The sequence below is a fragment of the Pagrus pagrus genome (assembly GCF_965226575.1).
Source record: "Pagrus pagrus genome assembly, chromosome: 5".
NCBI classification, from domain to species: domain Eukaryota; kingdom Metazoa; phylum Chordata; class Actinopteri; order Spariformes; family Sparidae; genus Pagrus; species Pagrus pagrus.
In genome coordinates this window covers 27,574,211-27,599,397 of record NC_140189.1, presented here as the reverse complement: position 1 = coordinate 27,599,397, position 25,187 = coordinate 27,574,211, and the positions used below count along the sequence as shown (strand labels likewise).

Below are 25,187 nucleotides of genomic sequence, written 5' to 3'. Positions count from 1 at the left end.
ATTAGGAGTCAAAAGAACCGATAAACTAAAGAACAAGTTACTTAACGAAATAACAAAAATCCAACAACATCCAACCCATAAAACGATAAAAAATACAATGTTAGTTTGTGTAGAACGTGTTTTTGTATGTTTTTAAATGACAAATTACTTTATTTTGATCAAATAAATGTTCTCATACCAGAATTTTATGTTAATTTGATATATTTGATGAGAAAGCATTTGTAATTTGTAACAAAATCCTTTTATTATGTATTTTTTCCAGTCTATGATCGTCAGTTAATACATTTTTAATCAGCTAAATTGTTTATTATAATCATTAACATCCCTAATGTGAATATATTCAAGTGTTAGTAATCGATTCACTTTCGTATCTTGATTCTTTTTTCCTTTTCTTTTTTTTTTTACTAACATTTTTAAAATAGATTTTTTTGGGGGCCTCAAATCTCATAATTATAATCTTACAATTTTCTTATGGCACTAGCTGATTAGCAGGAACAACTAAATGTAGCAATTTACAGCCTTTATATTTAGTATAGGAGTGATGAATTTGTATGACGACATATTTTGGGCTGGAAACAGATAAAACACAACAGAAAACTGATTGACTGGAAATTAATCGTTATTTATTTTAATATTTCTTCATTTTTCAAGCAAAAACAGTGGATTGTTCCCACTTCTTGAATTTTAGGATTTGCTGCTCTTCTTGTCTGACTTTATAGCTTTTGAAGACATCATCCAGCATGTTTCACTATTTTCTAACATTTATCATTTGATGATTTATTTGTAAATCCCAAAAATAGTTGATAGAGTAGTTGCTAATGAAAACAATAGCAGTGGCTGCTGAGATTTTGTAGCGCGAGTATTTTGTTCAATAGGAACTAAGTGTACACAAAAGCAGACTGACAGGGTGTCTACCTACTTTTGGCCGTGTAGTCAAAGAGTCATCATTTTTTAACCAGAGTAGTATCGCTGAGACCCAGGATCTCTTTTCTTCTGTGTGCACTCACACACTTATACACCCACGAACCTGGAAGCTGCTACAGTCTGATCTGTTGAACACTGAGTGGTTGAGGGTTAAGGGCCTTGCTCAAGGGAAGCTCGGAGGTGGTAATAAGGGTACGGCAGCAGCTGTTCTTTCACTTCCCGAAGTAAAGATCCAAAAAATCGAACTTAAGGTCAGAAGCCTTCTCCTCTCACCAGGGTCCTGAGATATTATGGCTGTTGTTAACTTATCACAGAAGTCAATATCGCTGTATTTCTGAGAAACTACAAACTTCACTGCAGAGATACCAAAGATGTATTTGATATTGTTAAAGCAACCATTTATCTGCCAGAGTACTGATGGTATTTTGAACATTTAAATACATATTTCGGTCCCAGATTTCACAGGTACTGTTGAAACATGTCTTTCGTCAACGATTAATTTTTGCCCACACGACATCTGACCGAAGTGATGGCAGATACTGTAGAGGTCCGTTGATTGTTCAGTAAGATTGAAACGAGGCATCGTGCGATAATATTTTTTGATAGTAAAACATGCTGAACGCCGAAACAGTCACCCTCCACTTCTGCTGAATATTTTTGGCAGAATTGAGACGTACGTCTCCGCAGCAGGAACATCAGATAAACGTGAGAAATGAATTTAAAGTGGTAATGCCTTCATCAGAATATATTTTTCCAAGATAATTGCACAATGAGATTTTGATATGAAGCTGTTCTTTCCGCTTACTGCTCATTTTGTAGTTAAAAACTAACGAGATCTCGTGTTACATCAGACTATTTGATGTAAAAATTCGTTTATTCCTCAAAGTGGGGGAATGATGAGGTTTTTTTTCTCTCTCCTGCGCTGCGCCCGTTGGGATGAGACCTGCAGGTTCAGATCTCGGTTAAATCAGGTCATGCAAGTTCCCTTTTTCAGTCTTGTGGGATCATTCAGACTCTTGTTGAGTTCTTCGTTTTATTTGACTGGCCTTTAGGACTTGGCATTCAGCAATCAATAGCTCCAGGGCCGGAGTTTGATGGGATGAATACTAATGTGGTGGAACAGCTTTGGCATATGACTGGCCCTGTATAACTTTATATCTGACGTTATCTCTTCATCTCATCCGGAGCGTCTCGTGTGGCTCATCTAATGATCACAGCCCAGGACATTTGTTCTGTTCGGTCATTGCATTAGCCTCATCGATTACAGTTAATCTGAAGCTCCTAATTCATAACATGGCGTCCTCTAAACAAATAGTGTCCCAGCGTTCCCGGCTGCCAGTGAAGGTCCTTCCTGTGCTCTTTATTGTGCTGTTAACAGAGATTTGATCATCTTATGTATTCAAGGACACCAGTCATTTATTGCAGCTCTAATGGTATTCAAACTTTTCTGCACAGATGAGCAGAAAACATGAAATTGCTATTATAATTTTAATATGCCTGTGCTCTTTTTCTGTTAGTATCCAGGGATACCAGCTTGTCTCTAGGGCCTTTCTTTCCTCTTTATCTTGAATTTGTTTGGCAGAAAGGATGTGTCGTGGTGACATAGGCTATCTCTGAAGTCACACACACGTGACTGAAGTGTACCGCTATCTTATTGTGAATGAGTCTTCCAGCCAAATGTCTTACATCAAATGTAAAGGTGACTGCCACCACTAGATGGACTGCCACACTAAGAGTTGAATAAAACCAATTGTCAGAGCCAGTTTTAGTGTCGCGGAGAGATAAGAATGGATTTGGTCCCTTTCCTTTTAATTTGAAAGAATACTAATCATGGTTTCTGTTTGGCAACGAACTCTGACAGGTTTTATCTGTTTTAAAGGGATAGAAACAGAATGAGTTTCACTGAGTGATGAGACTGGAATAAGAATCCTTCAGTCCTTATCAGAGTATCACAAAAAAAGACCCTCAGGGAAAGAAATTGTGTATCAAGTAATGGATTGCACGTTTAAAACATAACCTATGATAGAAGCTCGATGCGTTAGTTTTTTTATCAGCCGAAATCATCTTTATTAGGGCTGGGAACTCTCAGATAAGCTGTAAATACCGTACAGAGGAGACCGTAGGACGTAAATGGAAAAAAAAAAATAGAAAGGTGTGGGGATGGGTGCCATGGATAAAATCCTTTATCACAGGGAGTCGTGGTGGCTTAGTGGTTAGGATTGATGCTATATTGTGACAACAACCTTTGATGTATATTATTCCCATTGTCTCTGCACTCTTTCCCTGTCACCTCCCGACTGTCCTCTTTTGAAAAAAGGCTGAATACCTCTAGAAATCTTTTGTTTCCTCTTATCTCTCTGTGTATTTGATTTGTAGCACTGTCCATAATGGTCTAACAGAGTGGTCGTCAACCGGCGGCCCCATGGGCCACATCCAGCCCGCAGAGTATTAATGAATTCATAAAATGTGCTAATCTAACGAAGAGGCCTGGTCCATCCTCAGAGTAATCGTCGATTATCTTTCAACCCCCTGGCAACGAGCCAAAAAGTCTGTAATTCATATTTCACCCATTTCACAGACTCAGATTATTCCTCTCCACTCTACTCGGCCCGGCTCCCAGGCCGCCCAATCCCTGGAGGTGACAGCAGTGCATTGACTGGACTATGGGAGGCGACTCCGGAGTAGTTGGAGAATCACTTAGCTTGTCTATAGAGAGCCACGGGGATGACATATTTTTGTAGGCTAACCCAGAAGTTGGCATTGTCCTCTTTCCCTCCACAAATAGGAATTTGGATTATTGCAAAAAATAAACTAGATAATCAGCTAGATAATCTTCATTAATGAATTACAACAAGTAGAACGGTCTGCTAAGTTCAGACAACATTTGTCATATCACCAAAATCTCAGATGGTATGCAGTCTCATTCCTCGTAACGATATGTATCGTACATATTGCCCAACCCTACTTTGCACCATCATAGATTAGCATTGGTAGCATGCTAACATTTGCTAATTAGCAGAGCTATGTACAGCTGACACTGATGGGAATGTTATTACAATGTTCACTCAAAACTGCAAATTTCAACCTTGAGGTGGCACGAGAGGAAACTCTGAAGTCAGTAAGCAACCATGAAAACCTGAACAAAATTATGTGTTAATCCATTAAGTGGATGATGAAATATTTGAGAGGATACTGTAAGTGAAAGTGAAAGCTGCTCGTGGCGCTACATGGAGAGCACCAGAGTCATTTTAAATCTGTATGAAATTTCAAAACAATCCAACAATCAGTCGAGGGATTTTAAAGGACAAATGTGAAGCTCTTGGTGGTGGTGGAGGAGATGTCAGTGGGGTTCATCCTCTGGGGATCATGAACGTCTATACAAAATATTATGGCAATCCATCCTATAGTTGTTGAAATAATAATGAACTTTAGATATCATATCGGTGCGGACCAAAGTGCTGCAGCGACATCATCAGCCCTCGGGCCATGCTGCTAGTGTGGCTAAATATTATACATACAAAATAGCTATAATGAGGGTGATGAAGCTTACATTTAAGTTTCCCCATAAACAATAAATTGACTTTTGATATGTTTATAACACATGACTGAAAGTTATTGTTGGTATTAAACCCTGGAAAGCACAAGTCAGTAACACTGGCTGTAGGAGGACACCTAAAGATGGTTTAGGATGGACGTCTGGACGGGCTGTAGAAGCATAAACCAACCACATAAAGGTGCTCTGACAGGAAGTAAAAGAGCCTTTACTGAAGCACAGTTTACAAGCTAACACATTTACACTCAAATGAATCTTTGTCAGTGTTTCTGTGATAAGATAATAATCTCTGGTTCTTGTAGCAACACAGACTCTGCGTTATTAGAAAAATGATTTGACTTCATTTTCTTCACTCGTTCTCGTCTAATTTAGCCGAGATATGAAGATGAGAAGGCAGATAAGGTGTAACAAAGGTTATTGAACCAGATTTTATTCTGTGTTGTCGCGGGTACAAAGTCTGATCCCACTGAGAAATCAATTAGTATTCAGCTTTTATTTCATCGGACTGCAGTAAAAAAGATACGGAGGATATAAAGTGGAGAGGAGGAAGACATGATTTCCTCCAGGCTGATACAATGTCAGTGTCATTTATATTGAGGAGGGTCTGGGACTCTCGGCTCAAAGCGATCTTGTGGAGGCTATTTTTCAAGAATGTCATTTTATGGGAGATTGATATCTGTAACCTTGACTTGTAAACAAATCACAGATTCAGAGGATTCCTTGCTGTTTGGCTTGTTCCCTTAATGAAGACTAAAGAGAGCCTAATAGCCAAAACAACAAACAGCGGTGGGCTTCACTCGCGGCAATTAAACTCGCATTGTAAATAGCAAACTGATTAATTTCTTTAATCAAAGTCAGCTGTCTCCTTGAAGTGCAGTCAGATTTAATTATGCCGAAACACACCACGAAAGCTGCCGTTACTGGCCTGTGAAAATTGTCAGGAAATCCAGACACACTTTGATAAAAACGTAATGAGTTTTTACATGGGGAGTGTAGTTTTTAGATTATCTTAGCACTTTTTATAGACCTGCATATTATCATGACGAGTGAGATTTTTCCCTTCCTGCTATTCTCCTGTGTGCTCAGTTTTATTGACATGTTTACCTCTGTCAGAGATACAGTGTTTCTATCCCGAGTAGTTTCCCTGACAGGCGGCAGGAGAGCTTAAAAAATGTCCAGATATCCTCGACAGATAGCCCAAAAAACACAGCCTGGATTTAGAGTTTGCATTCTGGTGGCGGCGGGCGATTTATTAACCAAAATGGCTCGAATTGATAACCAGATAATTGTGAGGACAAAAGAAATCGTTTAACCTGAAACTGACAGGAATAGGATTGAAATTGTTGGGTGCAACAGTAAATTGGATAACGGGTCTAACATTTGTTGTTTTTTCTCCATTAAAGCTCACCGTGCCTACTTTTATTAGGTGGTTATTTAAATGCTTGTGTTGTGGCATGTCGTTTATCAAGCATGCTCTGACAAAGTGTTTTTACACACGGCGCAAACAAATTGCCTTTTCTGTGTACTCCTTGTTATCTGCAACACCGTTGCCAGTAATTGCCGTAGGAATGTAATATTCGGCCTAAAGAGCAGCTCAAAATTGCGTCTGTTCCTTCAAATTACAGCGGCTTTTGATTTGATTATTCACAGCAAAAATATTAACCGAGCTCTGATTGAGGCTTATTGTGCCGCCCTGAACCATGTTTCCTGCCGCCGCAGAGCTAATTCTGCTTTATTCCTTGAATCAAATGTAAATTCAGCTGTGACACATACTGTCAGCGCGGTTGTGATGCCTTATGTAGGTCAGTTCTTCTTCGGCGTTAACTGCTTGGCCTCGTGATGAGTGATTTCATTTTGCGAAGGGGAACTGCGGTTTTATTATTCATACTTCAGCAGAGATTGGAGTTGCGGTGCATTAAAGCATGACGTTGTCATTTCCCAACCCTCAGTACGGTTATTCCCTTTGCCCCAAATTGGAATTAAACCCAACATTTGATGCTCGCCCTAATTGTTTTTCGCTCACAGTCACCAAACTCCAGTTAAGCCTCCTCTCTGTGGAGGTACAGTATGTCATTTTGTTGGTTCAGTACTGGTTGGTGCAGCACTTTTTCTCCCCCCACCCTCAAAACTGCTGTTTTAGTTGTTTTTCTGCAGCTTGCCAGTTAAGGATTCATGAGTCTTTCTGTCTTTGTTTGATAACAGAAGTAGGGTTTTCTCACTTTAGATTTAATGCATAGAGGTCTCCGCATTTTTCTAACCGGCTCCAAAATTGATCTGAACTGCAACATGATTTTTCCACGATGAAGGAGCTGAACACATTAGGCGAGTAGCGTGAAATTGACCCCTGAAAAGCAGCAGCGTATGTGAGTTACATTTTAACGACAGCTATTGAGAGAAATTCAAACTTAATGGATTCTGTTTGGGACTTTTTCTGCAGCGTGCGTATCACCTTAATGCTCTTACAAATATTGCCTCATGGTGGTTGCACTTTAACGGCTGCTGGATAATCAGCAGCCCAGATAGAATCACAACTTTTCTTGGGAGCACTTTCTCCCTGTGTGTTGCTCTAAAGCAGCATGAGGTCCCATATATCTTTTTGGTACTGTCTCTTCTGTTGATCTAATTGGATACCCTCTGTTGCCTACAATGAATCATCGCTGGACCTCTTCTCTCCCCTCAAGTACTTATTTTTATTGAATGCAGGGTTCCCCAGAATCACAAGCCCCAACCTTAAAACTTGTATTTGTCCCTTGGCTCCAGTCATTGATCTTTTTTTTTTTTTTCTTCTTCTTTTCTTTACAGCTGTGTCAGTATCACTTTTATTCCAGCGGAGGATTATAGGCATGCTTTTATGTGCTCTTCCTCCCTAGAGAAAGGCCAGCAGTTCAGGCCATTCTCCACACTCCACTAATTGACTCCTAATTTGGCAAATGCATTTTAAGGTGGAATGAAAAAGCCGACCCCACTTTGAGGTCATATATGAGGATGACACTCCCGCCCCTCCCACATGTATTACTATTGTTACCCACCCCTCCTTTGCCCTTGACTCTTGACCTCTACTGATGCAGAGGAAGCGCTGCTGCAGCAGCACAGGGAGTCCAGCACCGGTGAGACATTAAAACGGAGGTGAGACGATGGAGACGTTTTGGCATGCAAGCCATGATTTTTTCAAAGAAGTTTAAATCCTGCCAGTCCTCGGGATCTTCACGGCGAGCATCTCACTCGGCCGCTGATCCACACTGCAAACACCTCCAGGAAAGTGGCTCTCACTGAGCGGATCGAAGGCAAAGATTTTTTTAATTACTCGCCTGCTGCAGAATGGAGAGGCACGGGTTTTGCCCATGGGCATCGGTATTGATTTGTGTGTATGATGTTTTAATGAGCCCGGCGTGTAAATGATTTGTTGCGGCTTTGTATTCTTGAAAGACTAATTTGTTTGTTTTTCTTACGTTTTCAGTGGATGGATTCTCAGTTGACTTGGAGGCAGACTTAAGGATTTCCAGATAGACCAGGATGTCAAAGATCTCCAAGGCAGCCAAGGCTGTGAAGAAATTGGATGCAGGCAATGTAATCCGGGCGATAGTGAGGTCGGGACAAGCTGCCCCTGGGCCCCCACTCGGCCCCATACTGGGACAGGTACTTACGTTTCCTCTTCTTGTTCCATCTGTCTGCTCCGAGTAATCAGGAGTATTAACTTAATTGCAGGAGCAGAGCTTCATTTTATCAACTGACCTTCTGCACACAGCTCTCATTAACTGCGAGACAACCTGATCCTTCCCTATTTTCTCTTTGCCAATCACATAGTTGCCTCTCTCTCTCCTGAGTCACCCCTTCGTACACCACCACCTCCGTCTCCTCCCGTAGCCCTATTCATATTCCCATTCTTATTCTAGTCGCACAGCTCCATTGTGCAGGTGGGTGCCACACTCTGCCTCGGTCTGCAACTATTTTCTTGCAGTTTCCAGGCCGAAGACACTAACGCCTCCATCCACACCGACTGTCCACACGCATTAGCTTCACTCTTTACAAGCCAGCTGATGAAATGGGATTTAACCTGTGAAGGTTTTGTCTTAAATTCTTGTATACTTGTCCCTGATTCAACTGCTCCTGGGAGACAGCTGAGGTTGTGTTGTGTTTTATTGTTCAGGGATGCACCGCTACAACTTTGTCACCACCGGTGCCAAATCCAACGAGAGGAATTGATGTATTGGCTGGTGGTACAATAATAAAATAAGTCAGCAGTCGTGAAGCATTGAGTAATGAACAAAGATGGTTCGGAGTGAGCGGGTAGAAATAACAGAGGCTGATTTATCCCTCACTTTAAAATAAAATCATCCTTCTGTAACTTAACTATTCGATGCTGATGCTCATTAACCTTGTCTTTGTCTCTGATGACACAAGTGTGTTGTTTTAAATATTTCTTGTAAAACTTTTATTTTATTGTACATCATAAAGGCACAATCTGCTCCCACTTTAATGGCCATTCAGCTGCTTAAAGTTTGATTGTTCTTGTGCGGGATTAAATGAAAGCAACCCTGCGGCTTGTTCCCTCCATACAGATGAGATCCAGTTAGCCTCTTTAATGGACAGTGCTCATCAGGCTTGGATGCTGTTGCTCGCTTGGAAACCAGATCAATTCTCACAGCTCATCCATCTCTGTGACTTAATGGCGACGCTCAGAGAGGAGAATTGAAAAGTGAACAAAAACTGGCAGAAAAGATCCACTCGTGATTAATAATATCAGGGGAAAGCAAACGTCAGAGAGGAGTTAAACGATGTGAAAATAACACATTTCTCTTATCTGACATCGACAGTAACAGCGCGGTTACTTTATGGTTGTGTTCAAAATGATGTACTCGGCTGTCAGCAGCTGCACAAAATAAACTATATAACACAAGATCTGTTCATTACTGGAAACCTGAACCCCCTGATGCAGTGGGTCTTAGATTTAGTGCTCGGATATTAGTCATTTCAGACCCACCTCTGTAAGAATTTCACTTGGAAATAACAGTAAAGTGCACGCAGCAGAGTTGGCAGCATTGTACTGTTATAATACAGCACATCTACTGTAAATCATTTTAACAGCACATACACCGTAAAATTGATTACAGCATGTTACAGTAGGGTAACTGTTTTATAGTACTTTTACAGTATATGCCAGCATGTTACTGTTTATTTACAAAGGTTAATAAAAATCGATTACTTTTGCATTTATTTCCCCACAAAAAAAATAAAATGGGAGCAAAAAAAAAAGCCGCATTTAGTGTTATTACCAACTGATTTAAATGCCAAGAATGAATATTTAACACAATTTTACAATTTTTATGAGAAACTGTAAGATACTTTTGTAAAGCCAATAGTAATTTTATAGCAATTCATTAGTTTTGTTTTGTTTCTTGTTCTACTCGTCTACTTGATTAACTTTGACTTAATTTTCACCTATTATATTCCCAAACTGGGGTTGCAATTAGCATTTTCTTTTTTAATGATTAAAAGTTCAGTATGTAGGATTCAGTGGCATCTTGTGGTGAGGCGTAGATTGCGACCAGGTGAACACGAGAGATATAAAAGTCTCATTCAGTGGAAACAAACAGATCGAGAAATAATCAATAGATTAATAAACAATTAAAATAATTCTTAGTTGCTGCCCTAGAAAACATAGTTCTGAGTATAATATTCAATTTCTGCCAATTGGTCCCCCTAAATCATACACTATACTATCCTTTTAATTTACAGATTATTTTCTTTATAGATCAATTAATTCAGTCAATGGAAAGTCCCCATTTCCCAATGTGAAGTCTTCAAATTGTTTTGTTTTTTGTGAAAACCACCCAATTTATTTATTTTTTTCAGTTTAATGAAAATGAGGTAAAAGACGGAATAGCAGCAAATCTCACATTTGGCGTGTTATTGCTTAAAAAAACAACAAACAAACAAAAAAGTTGCCCACATAGTTGTTTATCAGATTATCAATATCCGATTATTCTACGAGTCGTTTCAGTTCTGTCACAAACACTTCTGTATCCAATAGATCATCAACACGTCATTTTACAGGTCCGAAAATGTCATAATTAGTTGGTGCTAATTACTAAATAGCATATTTGAAATTTCATTGAAATTACCCCAAAATTACCACAATCATTACCTCTAGTTGTAATGAAATGTGTTAATATTCTGCTTTCTGTCAATAAACAGCTGGTTATTTCTTTCTGCACCTCCATGAAACATGCACCTGGTTTCTGCTCAACCTTTCATGATCATGCTGTTTTAATTTCCAACTAGTTCCTCACTTTCTCCTCAGCAGACCTCTTTGTTGAAGTGAGTTGTTGCAGCTGCGGTTTCAACTAATTATTCTGGTAATTAGTACTTTGTAATTCCCACCTACTTGCCATGAATTATCTTTTAAAATGAAGTGATCTCAACCACAGTTCCTCGACCTGGAGGTTACTAGTTACTGTTCAAGAATTGCCAGATATTTGTGGAGAGAGAAATGAGACACCGTATATTAGACCGGGGAATAGTTCTGGCATCACATTTCTTGTGCCAGAGATATAATTTTCCTCAAAATAGATTTTGTTGAGTGTGTTTTTGAGAGTCAGAGTGTGTCTGCACTTGAGTTCAGATTGGACACACACAAAAATATTCTTTGGCGCTTTCAGGATGCTGTGAGTTAAAAGTCTCAGTGCTTCGGGGGGTCGTGAACACTAACCGGATTTTTCTAGTGTGTGGTGACTCCAAAAGGTTATGAAATAGCTGAAAAAGTTCGTTTCTATCTAGTTTTAAACATTAAGCGCCCTTCTTCAGCCCTCGGGCTCAGCTTTGAGCTCAGTCCTTCTTTTCCCTCCGAATGCTGATAAACTCGCCGATACCTATCATCCAACTCTGCGGCTCTCCTCAGTGTCTTTAAACTCATTGTGTTTATTTTCATTCTCTCTGCTCTTATATTGTTTTGTTTTTTCTCTCAGCTGTAGCAGGCAGCTGATTTCAGCAAAAAAAAAAGCTCTTATAACACTGAACATTACCTGCTCAGCACTAACAGCAGACAGACACAGTGAGCAATTAGCTGGTGAACATAGTGGAGCATTTAGCTGCTAAACAACCAGATATTTGTCTGGGTAGAAACCAAAAGCACAGCTAAAAGAAGAGTGAATATTGGACTTAACATTCATCAGACGGCAAAAATAGGACTACAAATTATTGATAAATAGGCAGCTGATTGAAAACAAGCTTGCTTTATTTAACTTTAAAGGTCATGATGTGTAGGACGGTGTGTTCGGCGCTTGTATTTGCTGCTCCCACATGGGGGAAAAAAAATCAATTAACTGATTTGTCTTCAACACCATGTTAACACAAGTTTAAGAGCTCTTGTTCACAGGAGTCTTGCACACATTGGTCACAGCCTCTGGACTGATGTTTGACAGCGACAGTCACTTTTGAAGGAATAATACAGTGAGTACAGTAATAATTCATACAGTTGGGAAACATCCAGACATTTTTATCCAATAACAAAGCAGAGGATCTACGCTTTAATCTCATCCCATTTCAGCCTCTTTTATTCCTGCTCCAAAATACAGCAGCCAGAATTTTAACCGCTGCCAAGTGAAGAGACCGTAATAACCCAATTTTACCCTCTCTGCACTGTTTACCAGTCAGATGTATAATTGATTTTAACATTTTACTGATCATATTTAAGGCTCAGCTAAATCTTCCCTCCCCCTGAGCTACACTGGAGACCTCTGAGCTGAGATTTAAGAAGCTCGCTCCATCATTCAACTCTCGGCTCTAAAGGTCGTGGAGTTTTTCTGTCTGCACGTTTACACACATCCTTCCTCCAAAACTTGAGAATACTTCTTTGACTTTTCTTTGACTTGTTGCTCAATTTTCATACGCTGCAAAAACATGTTTTTTTTCTCTGGCAGAAATGCATCACCTGGCAGACGGAGGGCATATTTTTAATGACAGCTTTCAATAGGCACACATAAATACTCCAAACAACAACAATCGTGAATTTTTGAATGTTCCTCAGTGTCTCTTGCCTCATATAACACCTGTCAGGGTGACATGAGTGCTGTTATGTCAGCGTCGGCGGGCGTCGTGTGTGGTATTTTTAGGCGTTCTTCCCCCCAAAAAAACTCTGTTACCCTTCCAAAGATACTGAGGTTTGAGTTTGATCATGTTTAAAGAAGCTCAAATGTGTGACAGCTCAAAGTAAGAAAAGCGGTTTCTTTACTAACTCCCAACGAGTATGCACTGCAGTCTTTACTGCCTTGTCTCTGTGTGTGCAAAACACACTGTTCAACAATATAGCATGCAAGGAATTTATTATTCATTAAACTATTCAGCGTTACATTAGAATTAAAGCTCTAACATGAACAGACAATTGCCTGCGGCTCACACTTCAACAACACGCCCAAGAAAGTTACAAAGCACCCAAAGCGGCCGTCTATTTTTACAGCTAAACAGTACACTCAGACATGATTCAAAAACACTCAAAGAGACGAATGCAGGATAGCGACGCTACGCAGTAACACTAGCTTGATTCATATTTGATCTGCACGGCCTAATTTTACTGTGTGATCTGAGTTTGGTGTTCAGTGTCGCAACCCGGCTCAAGGCTCGACAAAGGAGGGGGGGAACACGCATGAGTTAAAAATAAGTGTATTTTATGTAACTTAAGGGGAAATTAAGGCTAAGTAAGGCAAACTCAGTACAACACAACCAAACAGGGTGCATACCAGGGGACGAGAGAGACTGGCTGCCACCGGGTTAATCTTCTCGATGACTGAACTCCGCCGCATGCTCGCGGAGTGAGAGACCCGCTGTGTCGTCACAGCAGTGTGTGTTCAGATGCTGCTTTATTAGCGCGAGTGGCACCGAATGTCCTAAATGTAATCTTTAGTAAAGTTTTAAATAAGTGTATTAGTTGCTTGTGTTGGTTATAAAGTAGAGCATGGATTTAATTAGCATCCATCCATCCATCCATCCAGCCATACACCGGCCCTTGTTGCTTGTTGACTTACAGATGGATGATCTGGATGTTTTTATAACTTGTTTTTCATTTCATAAATGCAGCTCAGCTGTAGGTGCAGTCTATTAAGGGTTCATTTGGAAAAACAGATATCACATTTTTGTGATTTATTTTTCTGAATCATGTTTTCTCATGGTGCTCTCCAAGGACTCAAACTGCTGTTGGTTTATTTATTTTAAGAACAAGTTATCTGTTTTTGCAATTTCGCTCATCAATCAGTGAATAAATAATGATTATAAAGTGTCATAAGTTGGTGAAACATAGACACAACATTTCATTTTAATCATGGAAAGTGAACAAATACATTCAAGTAATTTACTGAAGTAACTAAGTCACTAAGTAATCCATTTTGTGCTGTTATATTCTGTATATGTTACTTTTTTCCCCACCACATTTATTTATAACAAGTATTTCTACACTGTGTGTGTCACGGTGTCTGTATCTGCATAGTTGATTGTTGAGTCTCATTTACAGGTCGTCAAATTCTGACGCCAACCCAAAGTGTCAGTATTGGACCTGCGAATGAGACTCGACCATCTTACTTCAGAATCACTTTAAGAGTTTGCCTTCATCACGGTGTTGCTTTAATTGTTCTCCGTAATGCTCGCACGCTGGCTTTCCTCACATTTCTCTTCTCTCTCCCACCAAAGTAAAGGTTATGTGTGGAAAACACTGAGAAGGTCACGCCTCACTGTTCATGGAGACAAGCTCAGTGCTGATTCTAGCTGTCTTAAGTCTGCTGCTAGTTTAAACTGTCGAGTCCAGTTCAGTAAAAAAAACAACCTACAAGAGTTTTACATGAGTTTTTAAGACTGCTTTTGTGGCTTTAATTGACTTTTGACGAGGAAGTAAGGTGGTGTAAGTCACAGTTGAGCTGACAGTGCTGCTGTCAGTCACCAGTAAGTGGAGCTCCACTGCTGGAAGCTACTGACTCAGTCAGTGACAATGTTGATTCAGTATTGTCTCTTCAGTTTAAAGACCTGTTCGCCTACTGAACATATTTATTTTTATAATGATGTAAAGTAGAGAAAAGCTGCAAATCCTCATGTTTGAGCATTTTGGTTTGACAAACAATTAATAATCAAGTTAGAGATAACTTTTCCATCAATCAATTAACTGATTAATTAACTAAATGTTTATTTTCAGTTTATTTCAGCATCAGTAAAGCTGACCAGTGTTTATCTCCTGTTTTAGCCTGAAGTCACCCTGACATCTGAGGCCAGTATTAGTATGCGTTTGTCGCCAGTGTTGCATTGCATATCATAAGAGGGTCTTTTGCATCATTTCTTTCTCCTGGAATATACTTTGAAGTTCTCTCCAGAAGCTGTGGCGCTGATGGTGTGTGCTATGATGAATGATTTAGACATCTGTCTGTTAAATTTGGCTCTCTCCGGCAGACAAGGTGGCTGGGAGCTCATAGGCATACTGTAGCTGTCGTTGCATCTGGAGTAATGAGTTGAGATGGGTTGTAACCAAGTGTTCAACCAGGCAGAACAAAGCCATATGTTTGTCTAAAGATGCCTCTTTTTGGACTGTTTGGATGTCACTGTTGTCGGCGCGGCGTGTTGTGTGCGTTTGTCTCTCTCGACTCTCGTGCTCCATCAAGCTCACCCTGTGTGTGTGTGAAGCAAACGGTAAATAAATGGCAGTCGGCAGCCGCTCCGCTTTAGGCAGTGGCCCCAGCCCTTTAATCTTAGCCAGCCTCTCCTCCTCGGTTTTTTCCCTCGTCTCTGACTAACCACCCTTGACAGGGGAAGTGCAGATAGGTAGGCTGCCTGTCGGCTGCGGGGCAAATTTAAACAAACGAGAGAAATAAAAGAAGGAACGGGAGACGCAGAAAGGGAAGCTGACAGCTTTGGTACGGGAGAATAATTACAGACTGGAATGAAATTAGCACAGGAGAAAGGAGGGAAAGAATGGGAGGCGGTGGGGGAGAGCGGCAAAGAGAAGAAAGAAAATAGCAGAGCAGCTCGTGCACTTCTCTTCAGGAGCAGGTTATGAGAGTCTGAGGGAGCTGAGGGAAACTGCTGAGCATTGTATCTAGAGCTTAACAGGTGTAACAAATTCTAGGAGGTAGTCATTTGCAGGGGCTGCTGCCTATGCAGTTACTGCTTTTAGTATAATAGAAATATGAGAAGTTGCCCAACAGGGAGTGCATCTAGAATGCATGTGTTTGAAATGTAGAGTGAGCTGGGAGGAGGAGATGAAAGGCGGAGGCTAGGTTAGAGTCGGATGCCGTCTACTACACTGGTTATTCCTTTGTGGTTTTTCCTCAAAAGTCTCCCTGAGCTGTAGAGAAATCCCCCCACTGAAACTTTAACTGAGTTTCTTTGTGTGGCTGACTGTGTACATTAGTCTTAATGCATCCTGTGAATATAGCCTGTAAGTCAAGCATAAAGCAGCCAGAATAAGCGCTCGCATTTTGACAAATAGCCTCGATTTCAATTAATAGGACCATTAAAGCTCAGAGGAGAGGCCGACGGGTGCATTCACAGCCGCTGTGAGCCAAAGAGCCGGTTCTGAAAAATATCACACACGCGCACGCGCTCTCTTACTACAACTCTTGACATGCACACCCCATCACGTCAAGACTTTGCTCTCTTTCAGCATTAAAGGCAGACAACACGACAGCACACTCAAGGATTACTGCGAGAGGATCCGAGCTGATGGGGCCGCTGGCATAATTGTGATAAATGACGGCCTTTTGTCAGGGTGCCGCTCCATGAAGCAAAGAGCGCGCGTTTTCTAGCTTGGATATGTGGGGGGGCTTACATCCACTTCACCAGCTCCAGTCTGAGCAAAACATAAAAACACACAGTTTTCTCTCTGCGCCTGCAGAACGGGGCCTGATTGACTTTAATATAATGGAGGTTTTGAAAGTATGAGGCAGTTATTTGTCCCTCAGGCCTCCTAGCTTTGAACATTTCGGACCGACTCCTCCCGTTTTTTCCCCTATATGTGGCCGACAGAATGCCAATAATGCTCCTACATAATAGCCAATGAACTGTCAACACCAGACGAGTATGAAACACTTTATTAGTTTGAACTCTGTCCTGGAGGTGTAGCTGACAACAGCTGTGGAATAACGTCACAATATACACATGGTAGTATGTCCAAGTCCCACATGGTACACATGATGTGTGTACGCCTCATGACGACTAAGAGGCTTGTAGCTCCATGAGGAAACAAGGCACTTGACTGTAGGGCTGCAACTGATGATTATTTTCATTGCTGACTATTTTCATGATTACTTGATCGATCATTTAGTTAATAAAATGTCAAAAAAATGCTCCCAGAGCTCAAAGTGACGTCTTTAAATAGCTTATTTTGTCCAACCAACAGTCCAAAACCCCAGGATTCTTCATTTGCTATCGTAAATGACACAAATCCTTCCATTTAAAGGAGACCTATTATGTTTTTTGTTTTTTTTAGAGGTTTTTGTGCATGTAAAGGGTCTTGAAAGTTAAAAAGGTCAAAGTCACTGGACAGTATGAGAAAACTGATGCGTTTGATGAGCACTAAACCATGTAAACCTAGGAACATGAAAATGAGCACACTGTCTCCTTTTAAGAGGCTGAAACTAGCAAATTATTGACATTTTTTGCTTTCAAAATGACTGAAGCAGTTAATCGATAATCAGAATAACTGGCGATTAATTTTCTTTCAATCGATTAATCGTCGCAGCTCTACTTGACTGTACTCTTTGTCCTCTACACCTGCTGCACTGACCCTTAATCCCATGATGCCCAAGAACTACAACACCCACATCTTAACAAATCAGTGATTGAAAGAAAAAGTTAAACTTTAAAAAAGGGATTTTTTGGTTGGACAGACAGCGGTGACAGTTTGTTTTTTCTTCGTCTCTTTGAAAATGACAAACATAGACCTTTGAGAGGAGAACAGACTATAGACGACAGCAAAACATCAATTTTGAATGTGTTCTGAGACTGTAAAAGGATTACGTACACTGGTATTCTGTCTTTGTAAACAATGTACGAAAATAGACCTGTACTGTAGTTCGTGTTGCAATAGGATTAAGATGATGCAAGATGCTTATTGCCCATCTTTTAAGCCCTACCACTGAAATATTTTATTTATGGAAACTGTGTTATTCATGAATAGTTGGCATCTTTCTGCACATTTGCACAATTTGTTGTGCTAAAATGGCTACCGGATTGGTTTTAACACCAGCGGCTGGTATGTATGTGTAGGTGCAGCACACATCTCTAAAATAATCTCTCGCTGAAATTTTGCATTTAAATCAAGTAAAAGACAAACACAGTTTGGCAGGGATGGTCGGGCACAAGGTCCATGAGTCTGCAGGTTTTCACTCCAACCAAACGCCACAGTGAGTGATTTCACTGATGAATATTTCTTGCCAGACCACTATTATATTATCAGCCGGTGTTTCCCTTTTTGGTTGAAACGACACCGCAGTACTTGTACAAGATAAATCAGGGAGGTCGGGACATGGAAAGATAGGATATGAGGAGAAAACATCCTCTTACAAATGCTATGTTTATTGTGTTTGTCTGACTCTTCACCAGCCTTGTTTTACTGTGGGAGAAAAGTTGCTTCACCTTTTCAGGCCTCTGAAATAAGAAAATCCAAGAAGGGAGCATCACTTGGGATCGTGACTAGACTTTGATTTGGAGGGCCACAAGCCAAAGAGGTTTGGATTCTCTGGGTTAGACTCTATTGAAATACTGAAGCACTGTGCAGAGTGAGTTTTACTCCGTAGATGGCTTTTGAATCAAGTCTCTGTGGTACTGAAGGGGAAAATAAATCGTCACTCCTCTCTGTATTAAACTTTTCTCTGTGAAGGTCGCCTTCTAAAGTGACAGAGAAATTGTACACTAAAGGTCACAGTCTGTATTTCGGCATCTAATATGAGACGAGTGTTGATCAAATTGTCCTCAAACCACACGAACTGGAGTCAAAGTTAAATGAGTAAATCACAAACACTAGCATGTGGGAACAGCAAAAAATCAGAATATGAAGGAAACCTCAATGATTTCAACACGTCTGACAGTTCAAAAAGGGAATTAGCACTACGAGACTTCAACATACATTTCTGGAATATTCTTTACAGTCTGATAGATGTGTTCACAGTGTTCAATTTAAAAATACACTCACACAAATCACAGTAATGCGTTTTGAGTTATTCTTAGCACAACAAAATGTGCAGAAAGCCAAGCTTGCCAAATGCATTTCCACAGTTCTGCATTGTACCCGTCACCATTGTACTGAAATCCAATACAAGTTCTCTGTTTGGATGTGATACTGGCTCGGCTGTTCCGACTTCTGGGTGTGGGCACATGCTTTTGTGCATGCGTGCATGTTCAGCCCGACTCTCTAGAGTTCATGGGAGATGAAAGAGGGTCCTAAGGGCGTCTCTGTGGGCTCCAGGCTGACGTGGGAGAGAGTGTGGCTCTGAGAGCGAGACAGTGAGTGATAATGAGAGGCAGGGGCTTTCCCCTGGGCCTGGCCCTCTCCTTGCCCCGAGCTCTGGCTTGGCAGAGCTGAGTCTCCTGGTTCTGCTCCAGCCACAGTTCCAGCTCCCGCAGCAGCGCGCTCCTGCTTGTGTTTCTCCCAGGCTGAGCTCAGCTTCACAGCCAGAGCCAGCAGGTTCTTCCCCAGGAACACAGTGGACACACGGGAGTCCCTGTACCACAGCATGCCTGTGCCCCTCAGGGCCAGGGTGAAGATATTGATAGTGATCAAGCTGAGCCAAGGGTACAGAGCCTCCTTACGGGGCCCCCTCTGTCCTGGCAGGCCGGTGGCTCCCAGCTCTGTGAGGGCCACACACGGCAGCAGGAGCAGGAGGGCGTAGCAGTAAAAGAAGACCAGGCCCTCGGCCCAGATGGGCAGCCTCTGCTCAACAACCCCTCCAGTCCCCGCTGCAGCACCTCCTTGGGCTTCCCACAGCCCTGCCTGCAGGTCCAGCACATCCAGCAGGTCCACCACCACCCACAGGAGCCGCCCCCGCACCTCCTGCTTCCTGCGCTGCGGCGTCATGTGGTCAGCCCCCGTGAGGATGAGAAACAGGGACGGCAGGCAGATGGACAGCAGCAGAGTCAGCGTCTTTCTGGCCAGTGGGTCGGGCGGCCGGCGCTCCTGCCTGTAGTTATGGCAGACGAAGAAGAGCTTGAGCTGGAGCAGAGACAGGAACAGGAACCAGAGGGCATTGGCAAAACCACGACGTGGGGACCGCGCCTCCGACACCACACCGGCCGACACGAAGCGCAGCGCCAGCAGGAAGCCCACATCACCGAGCAACACCGCAGCATACTGCCACACACTTGGTCCTGGAAGACCACGCGATCCCAGCATGCTCTGCTCCAGCAGGTAGAGGTCGACCACTGCCATCGTGCTCACCGTGACCAGGGTTGATACGCACACCTGGGGCGTGGGCACCATGCCTGAAAGAGACGCACACACACGCACAGTAAATCTGTTGCATCGGCTAAATTCAAACTCGGCTCACATCGAGTTTCACGGTGCCATCTGTCCTCAGAGAAACTGAGAAATGTGAAGATAAGAGCATGCTTCTTTTTAGCAGCAATAATTCAAACCAGATGTAAAATAGTTTTATGCTTGTTGCTATGGTTTAAGACATTGGCTGCCTAGTAAGCAGTGAGCGCCCTTCATCTTTGGCCAGAGCTACATCTACCCTGGCTGCTCAAGCCGAGAAGCCTGTTAAATTGTGTTTTTTTTTTTCTTCTTTTTCTCTGCAGCTCTTTGAATTAAGCAGTCTTCATTTTCCATAAAGGTCTTAACATTGCTGCTTTTTGATTCGGAAACCTTCCCCAAGTTCTCTGCTGATACTTTTTTCCCTGTTTGTTGTCGTGGTTCCTGTTCTTTTTTTGTACTCCGCTTATTCATTATTAATTAATTGTGTTCAGACGCAGCTAGGTGCCCTGTCAAAGCCTTTTCTTTGCCTCTATAGTCTGCCGTGTTTATTCTCATGTCGCGCTGCAGTCTTTAATCATCACAAATTCCTCTCTCATTTCAGATGAATATTGATAACTCCCTATTTGTTTAGAGATGTGTTTGACTCGTGTCTTTGTGTACACACTGTGTGCGCCCGGGTGAGTGCATGCAGGCAATGCTAATTTGGCCGAATATGAAGGTTTATTTTTTGTGTGTTGCAGCTCATATCTCAGGCACGGACAGTATAAACCTCAGTATTGACATAACGTGAGGAACGATCATTGACTTTACGGCGTAATCGAACCGACATCTCTTTATCGTATTTAGCTGTAAAGCAACATACAGACCGGCGGGCTGTCTGCTTTCTGCTCAGAGGCACTCGGGGGTGTCAACCCCTCAACTGGATCGATGACATTATAATATAAAATCATTACCGGCTCAGATGTGTCGTAATGGCAACAGTTGAGCGTGATCGAGCGAGGGATTGTCGGCATGATTGCGGCCTCTGAGAAAAGTCTGCCAGTGGAAAGTGTGTATTGATGTCTTTCAGACGGAAGACGCATCACTTCCCTGACTGTAAGACTAACAGGAGCTCTGCCATCTCCTCTGTGCTGGTGAATCATTGAAGAGGGCTGAGGAACTCCACTGGGTTAAAAAAGAGGGTTGGATATGGTGAATGCGTGCGTGGAGAAGCAGAGTGAGCACACGACTGCAAGTGAAAGATTAATAGGCCTCTTGGCTGTCTACATGCCTAATAAAGTGTTGCTGCATGATGGTAATAGTTCATAAATAAGCTCAGGGGGAGAAGGGGTGAAAGTGATGAAGAGGAAAAGACTCAAATGCAGATACAAAGTGACTTCCACCCACTTATGTGAAGACGTGCATTTCACGAGCCAGCCTGGCCTGGATGAATCGAAATGTATTCATCAGCGGGGGTATTGAAATATCACAGACATTAAGGGTTTGTTCTGAAACAGACGAATCAAAGAGATGAGGAAAAGGAGCGATCTCGACTGATTAATCAGCTCGGAGGCATGGTGGGAGGACAGGCGTGGATCATGCCAGCATTCGCAATATCTGATTGTCTGCGAAGCCTTTTGTCTCACCACACACTGCAAACTTGATTATCATTCCCCAGGAAAAATTGAATAAATCTCGCCACAGATTGAGAGGATATATTGGAATTTAAATTTGGTTTTGCTTTCTCGGGGAACAAGCCCACTCCGCGGGGGGGGGAGGGGATGGAGAAGTTTACATCCACGGTTGCAGCTGGCTCTTCCTTCGAGGTCGTGCCTCTAAAGTTATTCCACCTGCGCCTTAATTTTCACCCTGGATATCTCCCTGTCAGGCCGTGTTTGTGTTTTGACTCCCTGTCAACGCCTGTGTAATTTATTCTGCCCTGAGTGAGGGACTGGGATGACAGCCCGTGTGTCCACTCAGCTCATCAATAACGGCCAAATTCATCATTCCCCTGTCTGGGAAGTGACACTTGCTGTTGACAAGGTGAGGTAACCTATTTCGCTCTAAGCATGAGTAATGGCATGTAATGGCGCAGGTGAAAGATGAGTTCATTTTCGTTTTTTTTTTTCTCCATTTGTTCAATGCTTTCCCTTACTTCTTGCCTTAAAGCGAATCATGTGTGACACCTGGTGCACGGGAATCTTCCTCCATCTTTGTGAGTCTAAAAAAGCTCTCAAATTCTGCGCAGGTGGGGGTTTTTGCATCTCGTATTTGTTTTTCTATTAATCCTGGGCGACTTCCAAGTAGGCAAAGCAAAGATTAATTAGCCCACACCCTCGGTTGATCTCCGCAGACTCGCCTCAGAGAGCCCCTAATTGTATCAAAGACCAGGATCCCTCACAAGTTTTCACATGTGCCACTGGAGCACCAAGGGCATCAGGACAACATCTCTGCCATAATGTGCAAACTAATTAATTAATAGAGAGCCAGGCAGTGTGCTGAATAAATCCCCTCCCCAGACTTAAACCCACGTGACTCAAACATCTGTTGATTTGTCAGGTAGCAGCCAAAGTGTTGCCTGAGGGCCTGTGTTGTTGTTTTTTTTATATATATAGAGTTATCACGTTTGTTTTTCTCTTGAGGAAAGGAAAAAAAAGAGGTTTATCATTTGCTGCCCCAGCATGCATCCCTCCTGGCAATTTAACAATCTCTCCCTGCAACACCTGTTTCATAACTGCCCTGTTAACAGCAGGTATACTGAGGGGTTTTTTTTGTATCCGTGCATGGCTGGTAGTAAAGTGAAGCTTTTTAGTTACCCAAACCATTCGTCTTGCACTCTGGCTCGATCCTCCTGGCTTGATTTACAGCTAGTAATGTTGCTCTCTTTTCCCTCCCAAGAAGAAGAAGAAGAAAGGAGGAGGAGGAGAAGCAGCAGCAGCGCTGTCGGTGACCAATAAAGTCGCTTTTATTGGCGTTGATGAGCCGGGCACGGTGATAAAGTCTTAGTCCAACAGTCCGGGTGTTTGTGCACAGGAGAGGAGGCTGCAAGAGGGGAAAGTCATCGCTACAGCAGAAGAGGAAAAACAAACAAAAAATCGCACAGACTTCTCTAGATTCCCTCCTCTTCCCGTGCGGATCTGGCGTGGCCGATATCTCCGATGGCTCCGAGGTTTATTGCAGAGGCTCGAGTCTGGATCTGTCACCTCCCGCAGTGTCGGCTTCTCGCTGTTGTCGGGGTTTATCTTCTGACAGAAAAAGAGAGAGAGAGAGAGAGAGAGAGAGAGAGAGAGACGTGCAAGGAGGGGAGCTGCTCCTGCTCCTGCTCCTCCTGCTGCTGCTGCCGCTGCTGCTCGGTCGGGCTCCGGCTCCGGCTGCGCGGAGCGGAGCGGCCGGGGGAAGTCGCTCAGAAGTGGAGCGGCGGCGACGCGCAATCGTTAAAGTGGCGACCGCAGAGAGATCCAGCCGAGAAAGATGGAGAGAGAGAGAGAGAGAGGAGAGAGGGCAGGAGACGAGGGGGAGAAACTCACTCACGCTGTCCGAGTTTGGCTGTGCTGTTCATTTGTAAGCATGTTACGTGCCTCCAGTCCAGACCTCCCACCCTCCTCCAGTTTCTCCTCCTCCTCCTCCTCCTCCTCCTCCATCAGCTGTGGAAGTTGGATGCAATGAATTCTTGAAAGCCAACCCCAGTTACAGTATACTCATTGGTTATGGTAATGCCACTTGCAGAAGATTAGTTGCATTTGTTTCGGGAGCGGGCGAGAAACCTTATTTACCCTTCCTCGCTTGGAATAAAAGCGGGAGGAAGTGGAGCGAAAGATGCTCGTAGCCTGTAGACACATTCAGAGCTCAGAAGGCAGATGTTACAACTTTAATTAGTCCTCCTTCTGTCTACTTACTGTCTTAGTCACACAAGGAAATCATCCCTCTGTTGTAGATTAACTCATTACAGCCGGCTTACTGCATACTTAAACAGAAGGATTGGGAATTTGTGAGGCAGATCTGCTCGAAAATGAATCTTTTGGAGACAGTTTCAGAAGAGAGGCTGGCCGCCGTCTTTCGTTGGAGAAATTAATTTGGGTTCCTTTGTCGACCACAGATGCAATTTTTATTTTTTTTTTAATGTCCAAGGTCCAAAGGCTCGAGTCCTCTCCTCTCAGTGCGGTGGGTTCGTTTCAGAGTGAGAGGTTTAATCAGACTGGTGAGAAAGGGGATGGAGACTCATCTTTCTTGTCAGATTCAGCTCTGCGCTCTGCTGGCTTCCAAGAGAAGAGAGATTTTCCATTTTCCTCACTTCAGCGTGAGGTTTTTCTTTTTTTATCTTCTTCACCCCTCTTTTTTTCTCGCCACTGTCACACCTCTATCCTCTTGTTTATCCCATTCTCTCCTCCTTTCTGATACAATGCTCCTGTTTTCTTTTCCTGTTTTTCTGCTCCCTGTGGGTGTGGTTGAAGGTCACTCTGCACACTGGCTCACTTTCAGAGAAAAGAGAGAGGTGGGGGGGGGGAGACGAGGCAGGGAAAAAAGGACAAGAGAGAACAGTGAGAATAGCAGAGGAGGGCGAGGGGCAGCCAGGCGGACAGGCTGTCCACAGTACTGTGCAGTCATCACTTTTTGCTTCCGACATGATTGGGGAAGTTTGGAAGGACACATGGGGTTACAGACCGTCCGAGAATGCTAAAGGCGTCAACAGTGTGCAGTGCTACACGTCAGACCCGAGGCTGACCTCACCAGACATGGAGGACTCAATCCCTTCACCTCCTCCGCTTGGATCTTTCCCTCAGTGTCATCTCCGAGTGTGAGACATGAATTTAAAGCCAGCGCTCCTCTGGATTTTAGCATCGACTTCCTGTAACATCATCACAGTTTCGACGCACGGTAAAACAAAACGGATGCAACGGAGTCGGAGAGAACTTTGTTTTATTCCTTGTGATCTTCTTTCTTGTCAAAATTTTGGCACCCACTTTTACCCACAATGCAACTCGACCACTGACGGTTCAGTCTGAGGTTTACGAAGACTTGACAGCTGATTTTAACTGATCTGTTTTGGGGATGCACGATAAGGATTCTTATCAGCTGGTACAGTTAACTAATAATTACCTGCTTCTCATGGCTGACAACGATAAGAGATGGATTTTCAAAAAAGTTCCTAGAGATGGATGACATGATGATGTTTGGCTCTCGAGTCTACACGCTGTGGCTCTGCCCAGGTGGAACAGTTTGATGTCATGAGCCCGACAGCAGCGTGCTGCGTGTCTTCTGCTTCTTCTTTGTGTTTATTGACAAAATGCC

At 42.7% G+C, this 25,187-nt stretch overlaps 2 protein-coding genes across 2 annotated transcripts in view; one reads left to right on the top strand and one right to left on the bottom strand.

Annotated features, from left to right (window-relative positions):
* mrpl11 (mitochondrial ribosomal protein L11) overlaps positions 1-25,187 on the top strand; it is a 48,242-nt gene that overhangs the window by 6,000 nt on the left and 17,055 nt on the right. Inside the window, exon 2 of the mRNA XM_084352392.1 lies at positions 7,935-8,113. Coding sequence (XP_084208518.1) covers positions 7,991-8,113 — 123 coding nt within the window. The 5' untranslated portion in view covers positions 7,935-7,990. The remainder of the gene's footprint in view (positions 1-7,934; positions 8,114-25,187) is intronic.
* Positions 15,320-23,481, bottom strand: tmem265 (transmembrane protein 265). Its single transcript, XM_084353807.1, has 2 exons — positions 22,715-23,481; positions 15,320-19,927 (listed from the first exon to the last, which is right to left on the bottom strand). The coding sequence occupies exon 2, from the start codon at positions 19,923-19,925 to the stop codon at positions 18,861-18,863; it is 1,065 nt and encodes a 354-aa protein (XP_084209933.1). The 5' UTR covers positions 19,926-19,927; positions 22,715-23,481; the 3' UTR covers positions 15,320-18,860.

Bases quoted from the DNA above. Each gene is read 5' to 3' on its own strand.
- tmem265 (XM_084353807.1), bottom strand. From the start codon at position 19,925: ATGGTGCCCACGCCCCAGGTGTGCGTATCAACCCTGGTCACGGTGAGC.